This window comes from Mus caroli, unplaced genomic scaffold (genome assembly GCF_978045245.1).
Source record: "Mus caroli unplaced genomic scaffold, Mus_caroli_1 scaffold_14, whole genome shotgun sequence".
Lineage (NCBI taxonomy): Eukaryota > Metazoa > Chordata > Mammalia > Rodentia > Muridae > Mus > Mus caroli.
In genome coordinates this window covers 16,190,705-16,205,065 of record NW_028227269.1, presented here as the reverse complement: position 1 = coordinate 16,205,065, position 14,361 = coordinate 16,190,705, and the positions used below count along the sequence as shown (strand labels likewise).

General features: G+C 46.4%; 1 protein-coding gene across 1 annotated transcript in view; it reads right to left on the bottom strand.

Moving 5' to 3' along the window:
• LOC147001117 (arf-GAP with SH3 domain, ANK repeat and PH domain-containing protein 2-like) overlaps positions 1 to 12,129 on the bottom strand; it is a 35,389-nt gene extending 23,260 nt beyond the window's left edge. The window contains exon 1 of the mRNA XM_085830220.1: positions 11,845 to 12,129. Within this exon, the coding sequence (XP_085686346.1) occupies positions 11,845 to 11,970 (126 nt within the window). The 5' untranslated portion in view covers positions 11,971 to 12,129. The remainder of the gene's footprint in view (positions 1 to 11,844) is intronic.
• Positions 12,130 to 14,361: the final 2,232 nt, after the last annotated feature.

Here is a 14,361-nt window from a genome sequence, read left to right as displayed (position 1 = left end):
GTGATTGTTTCCTCTGAGCAGAAGCATCGAAGGTAATAAATGTTTGTTTTACATGGTTCTGTCGGATCACAGCCCACCATACTGGGAGCTCAGACTAGAAACTGAAGCTAGAAAATGAAGGCAAAAACATTTGACAAAAACTACTTCCTGCTTTGCTTTCTTGCTTGGTCACTCTCTCATGCTCTGTAGCCTCCCTCAGCCTTGAAGCAGGCTGATCCAGACTTTGACCTTGCTGCCACTAAGAAGGAGATTACCTAGTGTCCTAGTCAGGGTTTCTATTCCTAAACAAACATCATGACCAAGAAGCAAGTAAGGGAGGAAAGGATTTATTCGACTTACATTTCCATAAAGCTGTTCTTCACCAAGGAAGTCAGGACTAGAACTCAAGCAGGTCAAAAAGCAGGAGCAGATGCAGAGGACATGGAGGGATGTTACTTACTGGCTTGCCTCCCCTGGCTTGATCAGCCTGCTCTCTTATAGAACCAAGACTACCAGCCCAGAGATGGTCCCACCCACAAGGGGCTTTCCCCCTTGATCACTAATGGAAAAATGCCTTACAGTTGGATAACATGGAGGCATTTCCTCAACTGAAGCTCCTTTCTCTGTGATAACTCCGGCTGTGTCAAGTAGACACATAAAACCAGCCAGTACACCTAGGGTAGAGCCTTCTGACCTTGATGTATTTGCTCTTCTCCAATACTCTGCTTCCTGCTGAAAGGTCCTAGAGACTATCTGGAGACAAGCCCTGTAGATCGCCTATGGGCTGGCTCCAGGCACAAAGAATGGGCTGACAGAGGATGGGCCTACCCTCTTTATAAGCAGGGACTCTCAGTAAACTTCAGAGGCTTTGAACAGAAAGGATTGTCTTGGCCTCATTCTTTTGTTGCCCTCTGATCTCTTTCAGCCCCTGGCTGCCTTTCTGGGGAACCCAGTTCACATGGCCACAGGCAGCTACAATTCTCACCTAGCTCTCTCATCCAACCTAAGACCACTTGCTTCCCAATATTGCCACCCTTCATGGAAGAGCCTTCCTATATCAATTATCAACATTATCTCTCAGAGACATAGAAACCAGCCATTCTGATAAGGGCACACCTGCAACTGAGGCTCCTTCAGATGACTGTAATCTGAAATGTTGAGTTAAAACAACTATGACACAGAGACAATAATAAATGAGAAAGTTGTAAAATTCCAAAACCAACGATCTAACCATCTCATTACAGGACCCCTGCCACCACATCAGGGAGTTGAAGTAGTGTCTGAGCCAGGATAAAATGGGAAGGGCTCCTTGCTCAGAGCATGGGAAGATACAGTGGAATGGGGAGAAGAGAGGCTGCACTGCCCTGTGGTGACGTGTCCTTAACCCTGGATTCCCAGGTCAGTGAGACCAAAGAGGTGGCCAAACAGCTAGAAGGTGAATAGAGGAGCAGATTGCCCCACAGACCTGGAAATAAGACTGCTGGTCTAAGGAAGATATGTTAATTTTGCTGTAAGGGATGAAAAACATCCTCCCATATACTGACAGCTCCAAGTTCAAAACTACAGAGTCACATATAGACTGAGAACAGGGTTGTTTAGAAGGTTTTTGTCCTTTCCACCGTTTTGCAGAGTCTGATTTTGCCCTGAATGTGGTCAATTTAATGGGTACAGGTCCTCTTGATAAGAAGGACTTAACCCAAGGTGGAGGGTGAGTAATTATATCAATTGGGATGGAAAGTCTCACTTCCTCTCTCAGTAAGAGAACACTAAAGTGGCACACACATAATAGAGGGCCACGAGGGGGCGGTGCAGGCTACGTAGCATATTCCACCACTTGTACAGAGGAGAAAATGGCAGCTGTGAGCCATGGAGCAGAGTTCCAAGACTGCTGTAACTTCTAAGAAATTAAGACCAGGGGCACACGACCCCTGTTCCATGACCTGGAACATCTTCCTAGCCCTTTCTTGCCATGACTCTCCAGCATTTCCACTTCATTGGAGTTCCACATTTGCTTTGTTCATCTCCCTCCATGAGTACTCAAGAAAAATCAAAAACCAAGGTACACAGACACATTTCTGACAGACAGGTCACTGATACAAAGAACAGCAATGACACATCCTAACAGTGGTCTTTCAACCCTTCAGATGGGAGTCCTGAGGGTCTTGGGGTTCCAGTCAAAGCATCAAGGTTTTATGCCCAACTCACAGAAACTGCCCAACTCACAGAGCCAATTGCAATGCAAACACACAGAGGTCTTTTTTATGAGCTTAGTAACAAGGACTCTCAGCAGTCAAACTACCATTAGATACAAACTGAGAGACCAAGTCTAGAGGTTTTGAGTATTTATTGTAGTTACAACAAGAGTGGGGAGTTTGCATACAAATCAGCATTGTTAATATTTTAAAAAGTGTATGTCTGGCATAATGTGCAGGAACCAAGCAAGGGGGGCAAAGAAAAAAAATGACAACCATGATGGGTAAGCTGTTTTTGTTTTTGTTTACTATAGGAGGTCTTAGGTATCTCTGTGTAGCTTGATCCTGCTGATGTACCTTAACTGGCTGTTGATAAGGGGATTTTGTCATGGGATTTTTGCTGGAATGTACAAATGTACATTCTCAAAACGCAAACTGTTTGGGATTTACAAACTCATCTCTGTTGCTAACCCGCTGATTATAGACAGAAACTCGTGGTAAACCACAACCATGCCTGTCTGTAGACTAGACTTTGTCCAAAGACTACCTGACTATCTGTTACTGTAGACACTAATACCAGCTGCCCTTACCACTGGAACAGAATACCACTGGAAATTTCCTCTCCTCCTGTGCAAGCCTCCTATAAACACCATAGACAATCCCCACCTGCCCATCCATTCCTGCCTCATCCCTCTGTCTCAGCCCCCACTTGGGCAGATACTCCCTGTTCAACCACATTCCATGCCTGAAAGGGCACAAGGTAAGCTTCCATAGGTCAACTTCATGATTGATTGATTTACCCCAGATTCAATTTTCCCAGTTGTTCCAACATTGTATTAAACACCATGGGGTACTTGACCTCTCTCCTGTCTATGTCTCCTTGTGGATTACTAAGATCTTCTGTTCCTGCCTGTCTCTTCTCCCAGCTTTTAATATCACAAAGCATCCACTGTTGACCATACCCACCAAACAGGTCAGTAAAATACGAAACTGTCAGTGAACACTCTCTTCAAATCCATGCATCAAACAGTAACCCAGAAACAAAACTCCAACCCAAAAAGACAAACCCAGAGACCAGTACCTAGGTCAATAACCACCCCAACAGAGATGGCTACACACCAGCAAAGCAACATAGAGAGTAACAGCCAGAAACAATTGCAACCAAGAAATCCAAGCTATCCCATCACAGCAGGTCTGAGAAATTAAAGCATGCAACAGATAAAGTGCAAAAGAGGTTGTTTGGGGGAAGGGAGAGGACTGAGAACCTGGGGAAGGGATAGAAGTACACAAGAGGACCTGCAGACAGGCACACAGACAGGGAGAAGAAAGAGAGCCATGAGGGGAGAGATGACAGAGAGTGTGAATGTGCAGAGAACAGAGACAGGGAACAAAAATAGAAAGCTGCTATAGCTGGTGGCTGATGTATATAAAGCATGCTTGATAACAAACACAGGGGATGGAGGCAGGAAATGACATAAGCAGTTGCTAAGTCCCTAAGAGCAGGACATGAGATTAACTGTACACTGACAACTACAGAAGCAAGGTTCACCCGCAGAACAGGTAAGGAAGGACAAAATCTCAGGGATTCAAGATGAAGAGAAAAAATTGATATTTCAGTCAAAAAAATGTGGATTCTAAAAGTTTCATGGCAATAAACAACTGGGACTTCTGCAAAATACGTGAAGGCGAAAATTACAAACGATTGAAATAGAAGAATATCCTCTCCGAAGTCTATAATTTTTCAATAAAACCATAAAAATTCTGAAATTATTAAAGCCCCGTTGCCAAATAATAATCAAATCACTAAAAATATGAAGTAAAAAATATGAAAAAGCTGCAACAGAACAAAATTTAACAAAACCTATACAGTAACTCATTAGGAGAAAGCCTATCCCTTCCTCCAAGAGCAGTGGGCCTTGATGAACAGAGACATTCTATGGTTTTAGAGCTTTATTATAGAAAGGCACGGAGAAAGAGAGAAAGTAGAAGAGAGAGAGAGAGAGAGGCCCCCCTAGAAGGCTAGAAGGGGGAAGGCTAGATAGAAAGAGAATAAGAGGGAAAGAGGAGAGGAGAAGTCAAGAAAAAGGAAAGAAGAGAGAGGAGAGAAGTGAGAGGTAAAAGAACAAAGGAGCAAGAGAGCATGAGAGATAGGCGGGGCTGAACAGCCCTTTTTATGGGCTTTACTGTTGCTAGGTAACTGGGGAGGAGTTTAGCCTGAAGGTCAGAAGCTTGGGACATTGCCTACCTGACTTTTAGCCAGGCTTCTCTTGTGGTGGCTTGGGTGGGGGTGGGGGACAGTCATTTAGGCAGGAGCCTGAGTTCCAGAAGCATGAGGGCATTAATGCCTTCCTTGTCAAGTAAGGAATTATCACCCTTCTGGGGTTCAGACCTCAGCTCAACTGGAGACCAACCTGTCTGTGCATAGCCCAATGCCCCACATGAATGTTGAGTTCTCTCCCAGGGCTGGGAGGGGTGAGAGTCCACTTGTAGGACAGGCTCAAATGCTAATGTAGTGCAAACCACACCTGAGATCTGGAAATGCTCTGGCCCTGGACTTGAAGCACACTTTAACCTTGAGGAAGGGTGAGACCCATTGGCCAATCAAGGAGGCGGGATCTTCCAGGTGCCTTTCCCCAAGTTCACTGTGGCTGTGCAGGCTTGAATGGTTCTCTGTGTCCTGCTCTGAGCTCTGCTGTTGGGTGCTGTGAGAGGACCTCAGGGAAGCTCTGATTTCGAGGCATGGTGAGCACAGGGTTACCCTGCCCCTTGTTCAGACCCAACTAGTGGGTCAAAGGCTTAGATGCACACCTGGGGCTGACAGGGGAGTGTATGGCAGCTCTCCCACATCTCTGTCCAGAGCATAGGTGGAACTCTGGCAGGGTGTGGGCTCTTCCCCCCTTTCCTTTCTTCCCCAGGGCCCCGTTTTAGTTCCCAACACATTCCAGCTCAGGCTAGTCAGCTGCCTGCTCCTGCCCTCTGTGAGCAATGATCCTGCATTACAAGGACCTGACTTCAGACCTTGCCTGAGCTTGCCTCACAGCACTTGCCTTCTTCTTCCTGAAATCCAGGGGAAGAGCTTGCATAGCCCATTACCCAAGGTGCAGTGGGGTTATCAATCTGAGTGGGAGGGTGCCCAGGCAATGAACATTAAAGAGGGATTTTAGGAAACAAGAGTTTTGTTTGTGGCTCAGTGCTGGGCTCAGGGATACTACAGCTCCTTTTCACCAGATGATACCAAACAACCCTGGGAGGAAAGCCAGAAATGTAAGGGAAACACTGTTGAGCCTTCTTGGTAGCCAGCACATCGCCATCAGTGGCAAAGTAGAGAAAAGCCACAGTTGTATTAGGACAGGTTCTCTAGGTAAACATATCTCAAATAAGAATGAATTTCTCTATGGATACAGAAAGTAAATTTAATAGATTGTCTCTCTAATGTCTAATATAGAAAGGCTCTCAGCCAAGGGAACTTAGAAAAATCAAGGACGGGTTATCTCATGTTGCAGGATATTGCAGCTGATATTCACTATGTACCAGAATTCTGAAGAAATAAGGACTTAGGACTTGCACTAAGGAAACCCACCTCTGTACAGTGAAAGGACATAGAAGAACCAACCAGAGTGGTCAGAACTCCTGTTTTGGCAACTGCTGAAACCCAGAGTCACATGACTCCATGGTGCCTATATGACCTCTCTCAAAAAGAAATAATCTTAAATGAGCCCATTTAATGCTTTCTTACTTTACAATTACTTTTCTTTATTTTTTGAAAGTGTAATATAATCTCATCGTTTCTATTCTCTAAACCAACCCATATATCCCTGCTTGCTCTCTTTCAAACTCATTACCTCTCTTTTCATTTGTTATTTTATACATACATGTATATTCCCTAAATATATAAACACAGCCTGCACACTCTGTATAATATTATTTATATGTCTGGCTGGCAACCAACTGGCAAAAGCACATTTTCTTAACATAGGATTAAAGCACATAAAAATACTGGTCATAGCCAGGCGTGGTGGTACATGTCTTAAGTCCCAGCACTCGGGAGGCAGAGGCAGGCAGATTTTCTGGGTACAAGGCCAGCCTGGTCTGAGTGAGTTCCAGGACACACAGGGCTATACAGAGAAACCCTGTCTCAAAAAAAAAAAAAAAAAAAAACAAAACAAAAAACAAAAATAAAAAACCAAAACCAAAAACAAACAAGCAAAAAAGGACTGTTTTCAATACAAGTCCTCCAGCCAGCCAATCTTCACAGTAGAGCTGGTGTAGACCACTAAGGCATGCTGGACAGTGCCACTTTTACCTTGGAGATGATAGGAGACCCATGCCTCAAGAATCAGGGAAAGACACCCACTTCAAAGGACATTTCTACACTGCCACCACTGCAGACAGAAATGAACCCCTACTCCTTTGCTGGTCTCCCCACTTTTCTCCTAGGCCTAGGAACAAGCACTGAAATGTCTTTAAACTGTCAAGCAGTGACTGGAGAAATGGTTTATTGTAAGAGAACTTCCTGCTCTTCTGGAGGTTCCAAGTTTCATTCCCAGCACCCACAACCAAGCAATTCACAGCTGCCTACAACTCTGGCTACATAAGCTCTAAGGGCATCCGCACTCCGAGTGTCACACACAGATACAAATCAATAAAAAGTAAATCCTAAAGAGGAAATCAGACCATGGGAGTCTGAGCACCAAACCCTCTAACAGCTTCATGCTATTCCACAGCCAACTTGCAAATTCTCTCCCCAAGGTAAAGCCCAGTGCTATCTGGACCTAAGCCACCCCTCCACACAGGCCCCATTGCTCTCCCTCACCTCTGATCACAGGCCTTCTGTCTGCCCTGATACATCTCAGCCCTTTTCCAGGATTCATCTATGCCTAGGTCTTTGCAAGCAGGCAGCCTCTACATTCCAGACTGCTCAAAGGTCACCTCTGCAGAGAGGCCTGCCTTGACTTCAGTTTCCTCCCCTCCAAAACCACATCCTATCCCCAAGTTATGCATAACCTTGATTCATCACTACCTGGCACACAACATGACATAATCAACTGTCTATCAGTGATTATCAACTAGGGAGGAGCCTTTTACAAATATAAAAGCTCCAGGCCTCACCCAAATCATATGAAATCAGAATTCAGGAGACAGAACCAGGTTCTTCCAGGCCACAGACACCCCCTCCCCCACCCGGCAACTCTGAACACAGCCAGGACTCAGGGCAGCCTACAACAGTACTTTCAAACCCTAGTGCACACACTGCTCCCGAGAGTGCTGTTAAAATGCACACACTATTTCCACAGCTCTACCATGGAACCTGAGGCTCTGCAAGTTGCACACCACACTGACTGGTGCTGTCAGGTGAAGCATTTTGCAGTTGCAAGGGCCTATGCTCATCAACAGGACTTCCTGCAAGTATGTAGAACAAAGTCCTGAATCTACATCACACAACAGAGTGGTCACCAACCCATATGGCCACCAAGCATCTGAGACAGAGTAATGTTAGCAAAGAGCTGACTTCATTCTTGGGCTACAATGCTGACCAAAAGCCAAAAGCACAGTCCCCCACCATGAAAGGCCTCTGTAAATTCTTGGCCTAAGCAGCCTTCTACATCCTGGATGGATAGGAAAATTCCACAAAAGGCCTAGTTGATCACCAACCCAAGAGTGGATAAATATTTCCCTAAGGTAGGGACACAGATATGGAAGACTGGATGAAACCACCTTGGAGCCTCTTACACCAGGCTTCCATTCAAGGCCCTTTCATCCACATCCCTGACCACATGTAAGCAGTCCCAGTCTTACTGTTCTCTATATCATCGCCATAGATGCTCTGATCACATGTAAGCAGTCCCAGTCTTCCTGTTCTCTATATCATCACCATAGATGCTCTGATCACATGTAAGTGGTCCCAGTCTTCCTGTTCTCTACATCATCGCCAGGGATGCTCTGGCAGACATGACCTCACATCACTGATCTGCCTGGAGAATCGGTTTCTCCCCACGGAACCACAGATTCTTTCAAAGAGAAGAGATGTCTAATCCCTTCACCTAACACACAGCAGCAGGTCCCAAATGCACCACAGCAAGAGCTGGGATGCACAAGGAGTGGTATCATAGTAACTGCACTACTAATCATAAAAGAGAAATTGAATTCACCTGGAGGGAAACCAATTCCACCCTAAGTGATTCAACACGTTCCAGAGACACCAATTCAGATTTCAGGGCAGCATAAAATGATCATCTGTTAACCTACTCCCTTCCAAGGATACACTGAGAAAAAGGGGGCATCCTTCTGACCATAGATTCAAAATCTGTTACCTGGGATTCTGAAGGAGCTGGTTTACAAACAAGTCACAAAGGACTACAACTCAGAATCAAATGCAAGGCCAGTTCCCACTGGAACTGCTGGGCGGAGCCTGGCACCATGAACAGCATCCCCCTTGGAGTCTGGACAGTCTAGATGTTCATTCTCCTTTTGCAGTTAGAACAGCAAAGCGATTTCTAAGGTAACCAAGGACAACAGAACAAGAGACTCATGGCCATGGAAGGAAAAAGTTAAATTTTAATACTTAAGAGTCAATATCAAATTTATTTTTAAAACTACATCAGCCGGGCGTGGTGGCGCACTCCTTTAATCCCAGCACTCAGGAGGCAGAGGCAGGCGGATTTCTGAGTTCGAGGCCAGGCTGGTCTACAAAGTGAGTGCCAGGACAGCCAGGGCTACACAGAGAAACCCTGTCCTGAAAAACCAAAAAAAAACCAAAAAACAAAAAAACTACATCAATGCCAAATAAGCAGGGTAGGAATGAATGGAGCTATGAAGAAGCCCTAACAAACAACAGGAGTGCCCCAAGAATGCACACAATGTTTCTCTATTTCCAGATTATTCTGAAGTAACCAGAGGCTTAAATAAACTAAGATACAAAAATCAAAGCTGGGAAGGGGGTGGGGGGTGGCCCAGCTCAGTTTTCAGATTTATGCCACAACTACTTATTTTCTCCCTTATTTCCAAAGCACAAAGCTGACACCAGTTGCGCTTCTGCACTTTGCAAACTGGGCAAAGTAAGTCACCCAGAGAAAGTCATCAGGAAGTGAAAAGTTTCAAACCACCTACACTCTCACCTGTTACCAAGACAATAAGTTCCTTAGAGAGAATACATGGGGGCTGGGAAGGCAGCTTAGGGTGTCAGGTGCTTGCTGCACAAGCCTGTGAACCTCCATGGGGATCCCCAGGATTCAGGGGAAGCAGAGACAGGCCGTGGGGAACTGATTCAGGAAAGCTTCGCAAGTTCAGCCTCTGTGCTCGTTCAGCACAGGAGCCAACACAAACACACAAACACACACACACACACACACACACACACCCATCCACACACAGGCACACCTAGGGGGAAGGACAACAATTTCCATTTATATGCACACCTTCATCCATTCATCCATTTTCTTCTCCCCTGCTCCATTCTAATTCCAGGGACTATATATTAACTACAGTGAAATCTGGTAAAGCAGCTACCATTTACTAAGTCTACTGTGTACTGTACCAGAACCTTCAGTAATAGACATGATTATCTAGACTGTGAACTGGACTGAAAACGGTAAAAGAGTGTGTGGGCAGGAAGGGTCTCATCCCAATTCATACAACTGGAAAGTGATGGAGCCTGACTTGGAGGTGGCTGACCTAGATATGGTTAGTTTTTTAGAATGCACCATCACTAAGCATTAGAAAAAGCCATGCAGTTTGAGAACGAAGCATCCAGCCAAGTTCAAACTCCACTTGATGTGTCTATAACCTGAACTAATCTCCTAGCCTCAAATTCCTTATCTGCACAGCAGGGATAGTTATTAAACACAACAGTTTGATACCTGTAATACAGGCCACGCACTGGCGAACTACTGCCATTCTAGCTACAGGTGTGCAAGCCAAGAAAGCCTATTTCAGGGGCTGGTGAGATGGCTCAGTGGGTAAGAGCACCCCACTGCTCTTCTAAAGGTCTGAAGTTCAAATTCCAGCAACCACATGGTGGCTCACAAACATCTGTAATGAGATCTGACTCCCTCTTTTGGAGTGTCTGAAGACAACTACAGTGTACTTACATATAATAAAAATAAATAAATCTTTAAAAAAAAAAAAAAAAAGAAAGCCCATTTCAGTCAGAAAATGACAAAAGCTAGACATATTCTCCATTGGGAGCAATCAGGTTTGCCAAAGTTAATCAGATAAGTTTACTAATTCCATAACTCATTTAAGTAGAAGGCCAGGGACTTATTTTTTTAGTTGTATTTCTATGAAATGCGTAACTGTTTGTATGTCACAAAACCTACCCTAATGTCTCATCTGACCATAAAAAGACATTTGCTTAAAGTCTAAGTATTGTAAACATGGTGTGTTATTACACTAGACAGAGAACAACTTTTTGTTTTGGAAGTGAACATTAAATAATGTAGGAGGAGAAAGAAAGCATTATTTTAAGTAATCCACACTGAGTCCTTTCACCCTTCAAATTAGTTCATACACACTATTATCTTAGAGCGGGTGCTGGCTTTACTTAAAATGAGATGAGCCTGCAAAGAGTTCAGGTTTTCCCTGTTTCCAACTCAAATCCATTTTCTGCTTAGGAGGCTGAGTGAAGCCAGCCTGCAATTTAACAGAATGACCAAATCCAGTCTCTCTTTAATCTACCCAGTAACTGAGCTCTTGGGTAATCTCCTGCACTGCATGGAAAAGCAGCTTTGGGTTCATCCACTATAAACTAAAATTAATCAGAGAGAGGCCATGCCAACTTTAATTGCAACTCCTATTTGCCAGGCTTTCCAACATCTGCCAGTATTACTGATACCTAACTGATTCAATACAATGAGAGACGCGTCCTAACTTTATAAACATGGGCTTTCTTTTAAGGACATCACACACAAGTGTCCTTTCCACAGAGGGAATCCTACCTTTTTGGATGTAATTATTTTCATAAGCATTAATGATGTATTTTCAAAACACTGTGACTATCTTCCTAGTGCTTTTCAAGAGCCCTCATGGGGGAGGGGCTCTCATCCCCATCATCCCCCACATGTCTCATTAAAGGCATCAGTGGCACCTAAAGGCCAGGCTGACAAAAGTGGACTAAAGCAATCTGCTCTCACTGAATTTGCTGCAAAAGATTTACAAGCAGATCTTTGGGAAGACAGGAGAGAGAAAAGAAAGGGGACTAGGGTGAAGGAGAAGAACGGATACCCTAGCTCACTTCCAAGAGCAGGATGCTGAACCTAGTATTTTTCATTGAGTCTAGTCCTGACTGTGTAGGTCTACAAAGACAAATATTTTACACGAAGGAATAATAGTCTAGTCCCCCACCCCATCCCCCGCCCAGGCTGACCTCTCCGAGGATGGGAGCAAAGAACCTGAAACCCTGCGAGGGAAATGAGAACAGACAGGAGCGTTCCCAAAAAAAGGCCCAAGGTGGCCTAGCAGCCTCTCCCTAGAGCAGGGAACAAAGGGCTTATGTGTCGGGCACTGCTGGTCCGGCTGCGTCCGGCTTTGGGGGACCAGAAACTTTTCCCGGGTGTGGGCGCAGGCGGAGGGCACTGGGTTTCGGGCACCAGGCGCGGAAGCCTACCGGGTGCCCAGGGCGCAGCGGGATCCCCGCGACCCTTGCCTCCCGCCCCGCGCGGGCAACGCTACCGCTTACCTCCTCGATGGCCGCCACGGTGTTCCGGCACTGGGCCGTGCGCGTGGTGAAGCTAGAGGCCGTGGGCGCCTTGTAGTCCTCATGGGTCTCGGCCACGAATTCCGACACGGAGATCTGGCCCGGCATCGCCGGGGCACAGGGGCGTGGACTGCGGCCGCCTCAGTCGCCCAGGGCGCGGGCTCCGACCCCGCCGCTGCCGCCGCTCGGGGACTCGGACAGAGGGGAGCGCGGGCGCGGAAGTCGCCGCGGGGCGCGGGAGCCTCCGCGGGAGGCCCGGTGGCAGCAGGGGCGCGCGCAGCCCTCAGCTCTGCTCGCTGTGCTCCGGGAGCCGCAGCTTCCGAGTCCTCTGCAAAGGAGCCCAGACGCGGGCGCGCACAGTCAGCGGGAACTGCGCGCCACCAAGCCTCTGTCCGTGACGCCTCCCGCAGAAAGGGGAGGGCCCGGCTGGGGAGGGCGCGGAGGCCCGCCTGGAGGGGCGGGACCCAGACCTGGCCGCCAATCGGGTCGCCCGCCGCTACTGTGTCGCCAGGAAGCGGAGGCCTCAGCAAGGAGGGCTATGTGGGCTCAGGGCCCTTCAGCAGCTGTGGGTTGCTGCGTTGCGTCTGCCTTCCGACGTCTGGGGTTCGAGGGCGCGCCCTCTCTTGAGCTGCGGTGCCCGGCTCCCACCCTGCACCCGCCATGACCTCTAGCAACATTGCCCAGAGGGCGTGGAGTGGAACCATGATACTGGCTTCCAGACTGGAAGGGAGCCCACCCTTTTACTCCCCAATCCCACCATTAGCCTCAGAACCCCCTGAATTCCACACCAAAACCTCAGGAAAGGGCCAGTGAGACAGTGTGGGTAGCTCGCCCCCTACAAGACAGTGAAATCCTCCAGGGCACTTTAGCAGGACAAGATGTAGACAGTTAGTTGGGGATGCAATGATAGGGACCATGTTGTGTCTGTGCTCCTTCTCACAGCCTTAAGAAGCCAGGGGTAAAGGCGGGTGTTTTGCATAGGGAGTTGACCATGGTACAAGCCGAATGGGAATTCAAACCCATGACCTTCGACTTGGAAGAATACTCCAACCCCTAGTAAGCATCCTGTTCCCTAAGCTTGTACAATTAGGGACACTCCCAGTTACCTGAAGACAGTTTTAGGGTGCTAGTCCAGGCTTTACCCTAAGAAAATCGTAGAATGCACTGATGTGCTGTGGGAAGTGGGGGATACCCAAGAGAACCAGAGGTAGAGATGATTCTCAGAGAGTACTCCAACCCACAGCTGACTGATCACAGACACAACTGGGCCAATAAATCATCTGAATTAGGACATTTTCATCTATATCTCATGCAGAAATTCTCAGCTGTATTTTAAAAACCCAGAGGTTCTGAAGACACTAGTCAAAAATCACACCCTCTAACTCCCCGAGGCAAGAGGCATGGTTACTGCTGCTGCCAACAATACAGCCTAGAGAAACTTACAAAAACCTTTTGTGGGTCTGAAAAGAAGGGAATGTGAGGGACATTGTAAACTCAACATGGGAAATAAAAGTGGTCTCCTACTGCCATAGGACAGTAGACCAATCCATCTTTTTAAGGCTCCCATGTACAAATATGCTGTATGAGGTAGCAGCTGAGGTCAGACATTATGTATGGCTTCTGGTATTTTACCAGCACTGCCTGTGAACATCCTTCCATTTAGTGTCTCAGGGTCACACCTATCTCAGCATTTATAACTTGAGGGTATTGTGTTATAGTACAGGCTCTCCTCCACAAGGCAATTTTCTGTTCCCTCTGCCTCTCTTCCCACCTATAAGTTCTTTTGTTCTTCTCTGAAATTGAAGAATATTCCCTGTGACTTTTCAAGGTTTTAGTTTTGGAGACATGGTCTCTGTGATACCTTGGGAAGTAAAAAGAAAGTAGTGTTTTTCCTTGACATAATATAGTACCAGTCAAGCGAATGAATGTGCCTAACACACACACAAACACATAGACACACAGACACACAGACACACACATACAGAGACACACACAGAGACACACACATAGACACACACACACAGACACACACACACACAGACACATACACACACACGGACATACACATAGATATATACACACACATACAAACACAGGGACACACAAATACACACACACACACAGAGACACACACATAGACACAGACACACACATACACAGAGACACACACACATGGAGACAAACACAAAGGGATACACACACAAACAGAGACACAGAGACACACACTCACACAGACATGAACATAATTTAAGGTTTAAATGTTGAACAGGAATCAAGAGAACACTACCCACTCCTTTGTATGTGGTTCTGAGGATTGAATCCAAGGCCTTGAACCTACAGGCAAGTGCTCGAACACAGAGTTACTACCCCAGCCCTCATTTACATATTTTTAATGCATCGAGAAAAGAAGATGCTTAACTGATTGTCTAAGCCAAACAAGGCAGCTGAGTGTCATGACTTTGTTGAGGATTATATTCACAGGCAGGCACATCTGAGCCA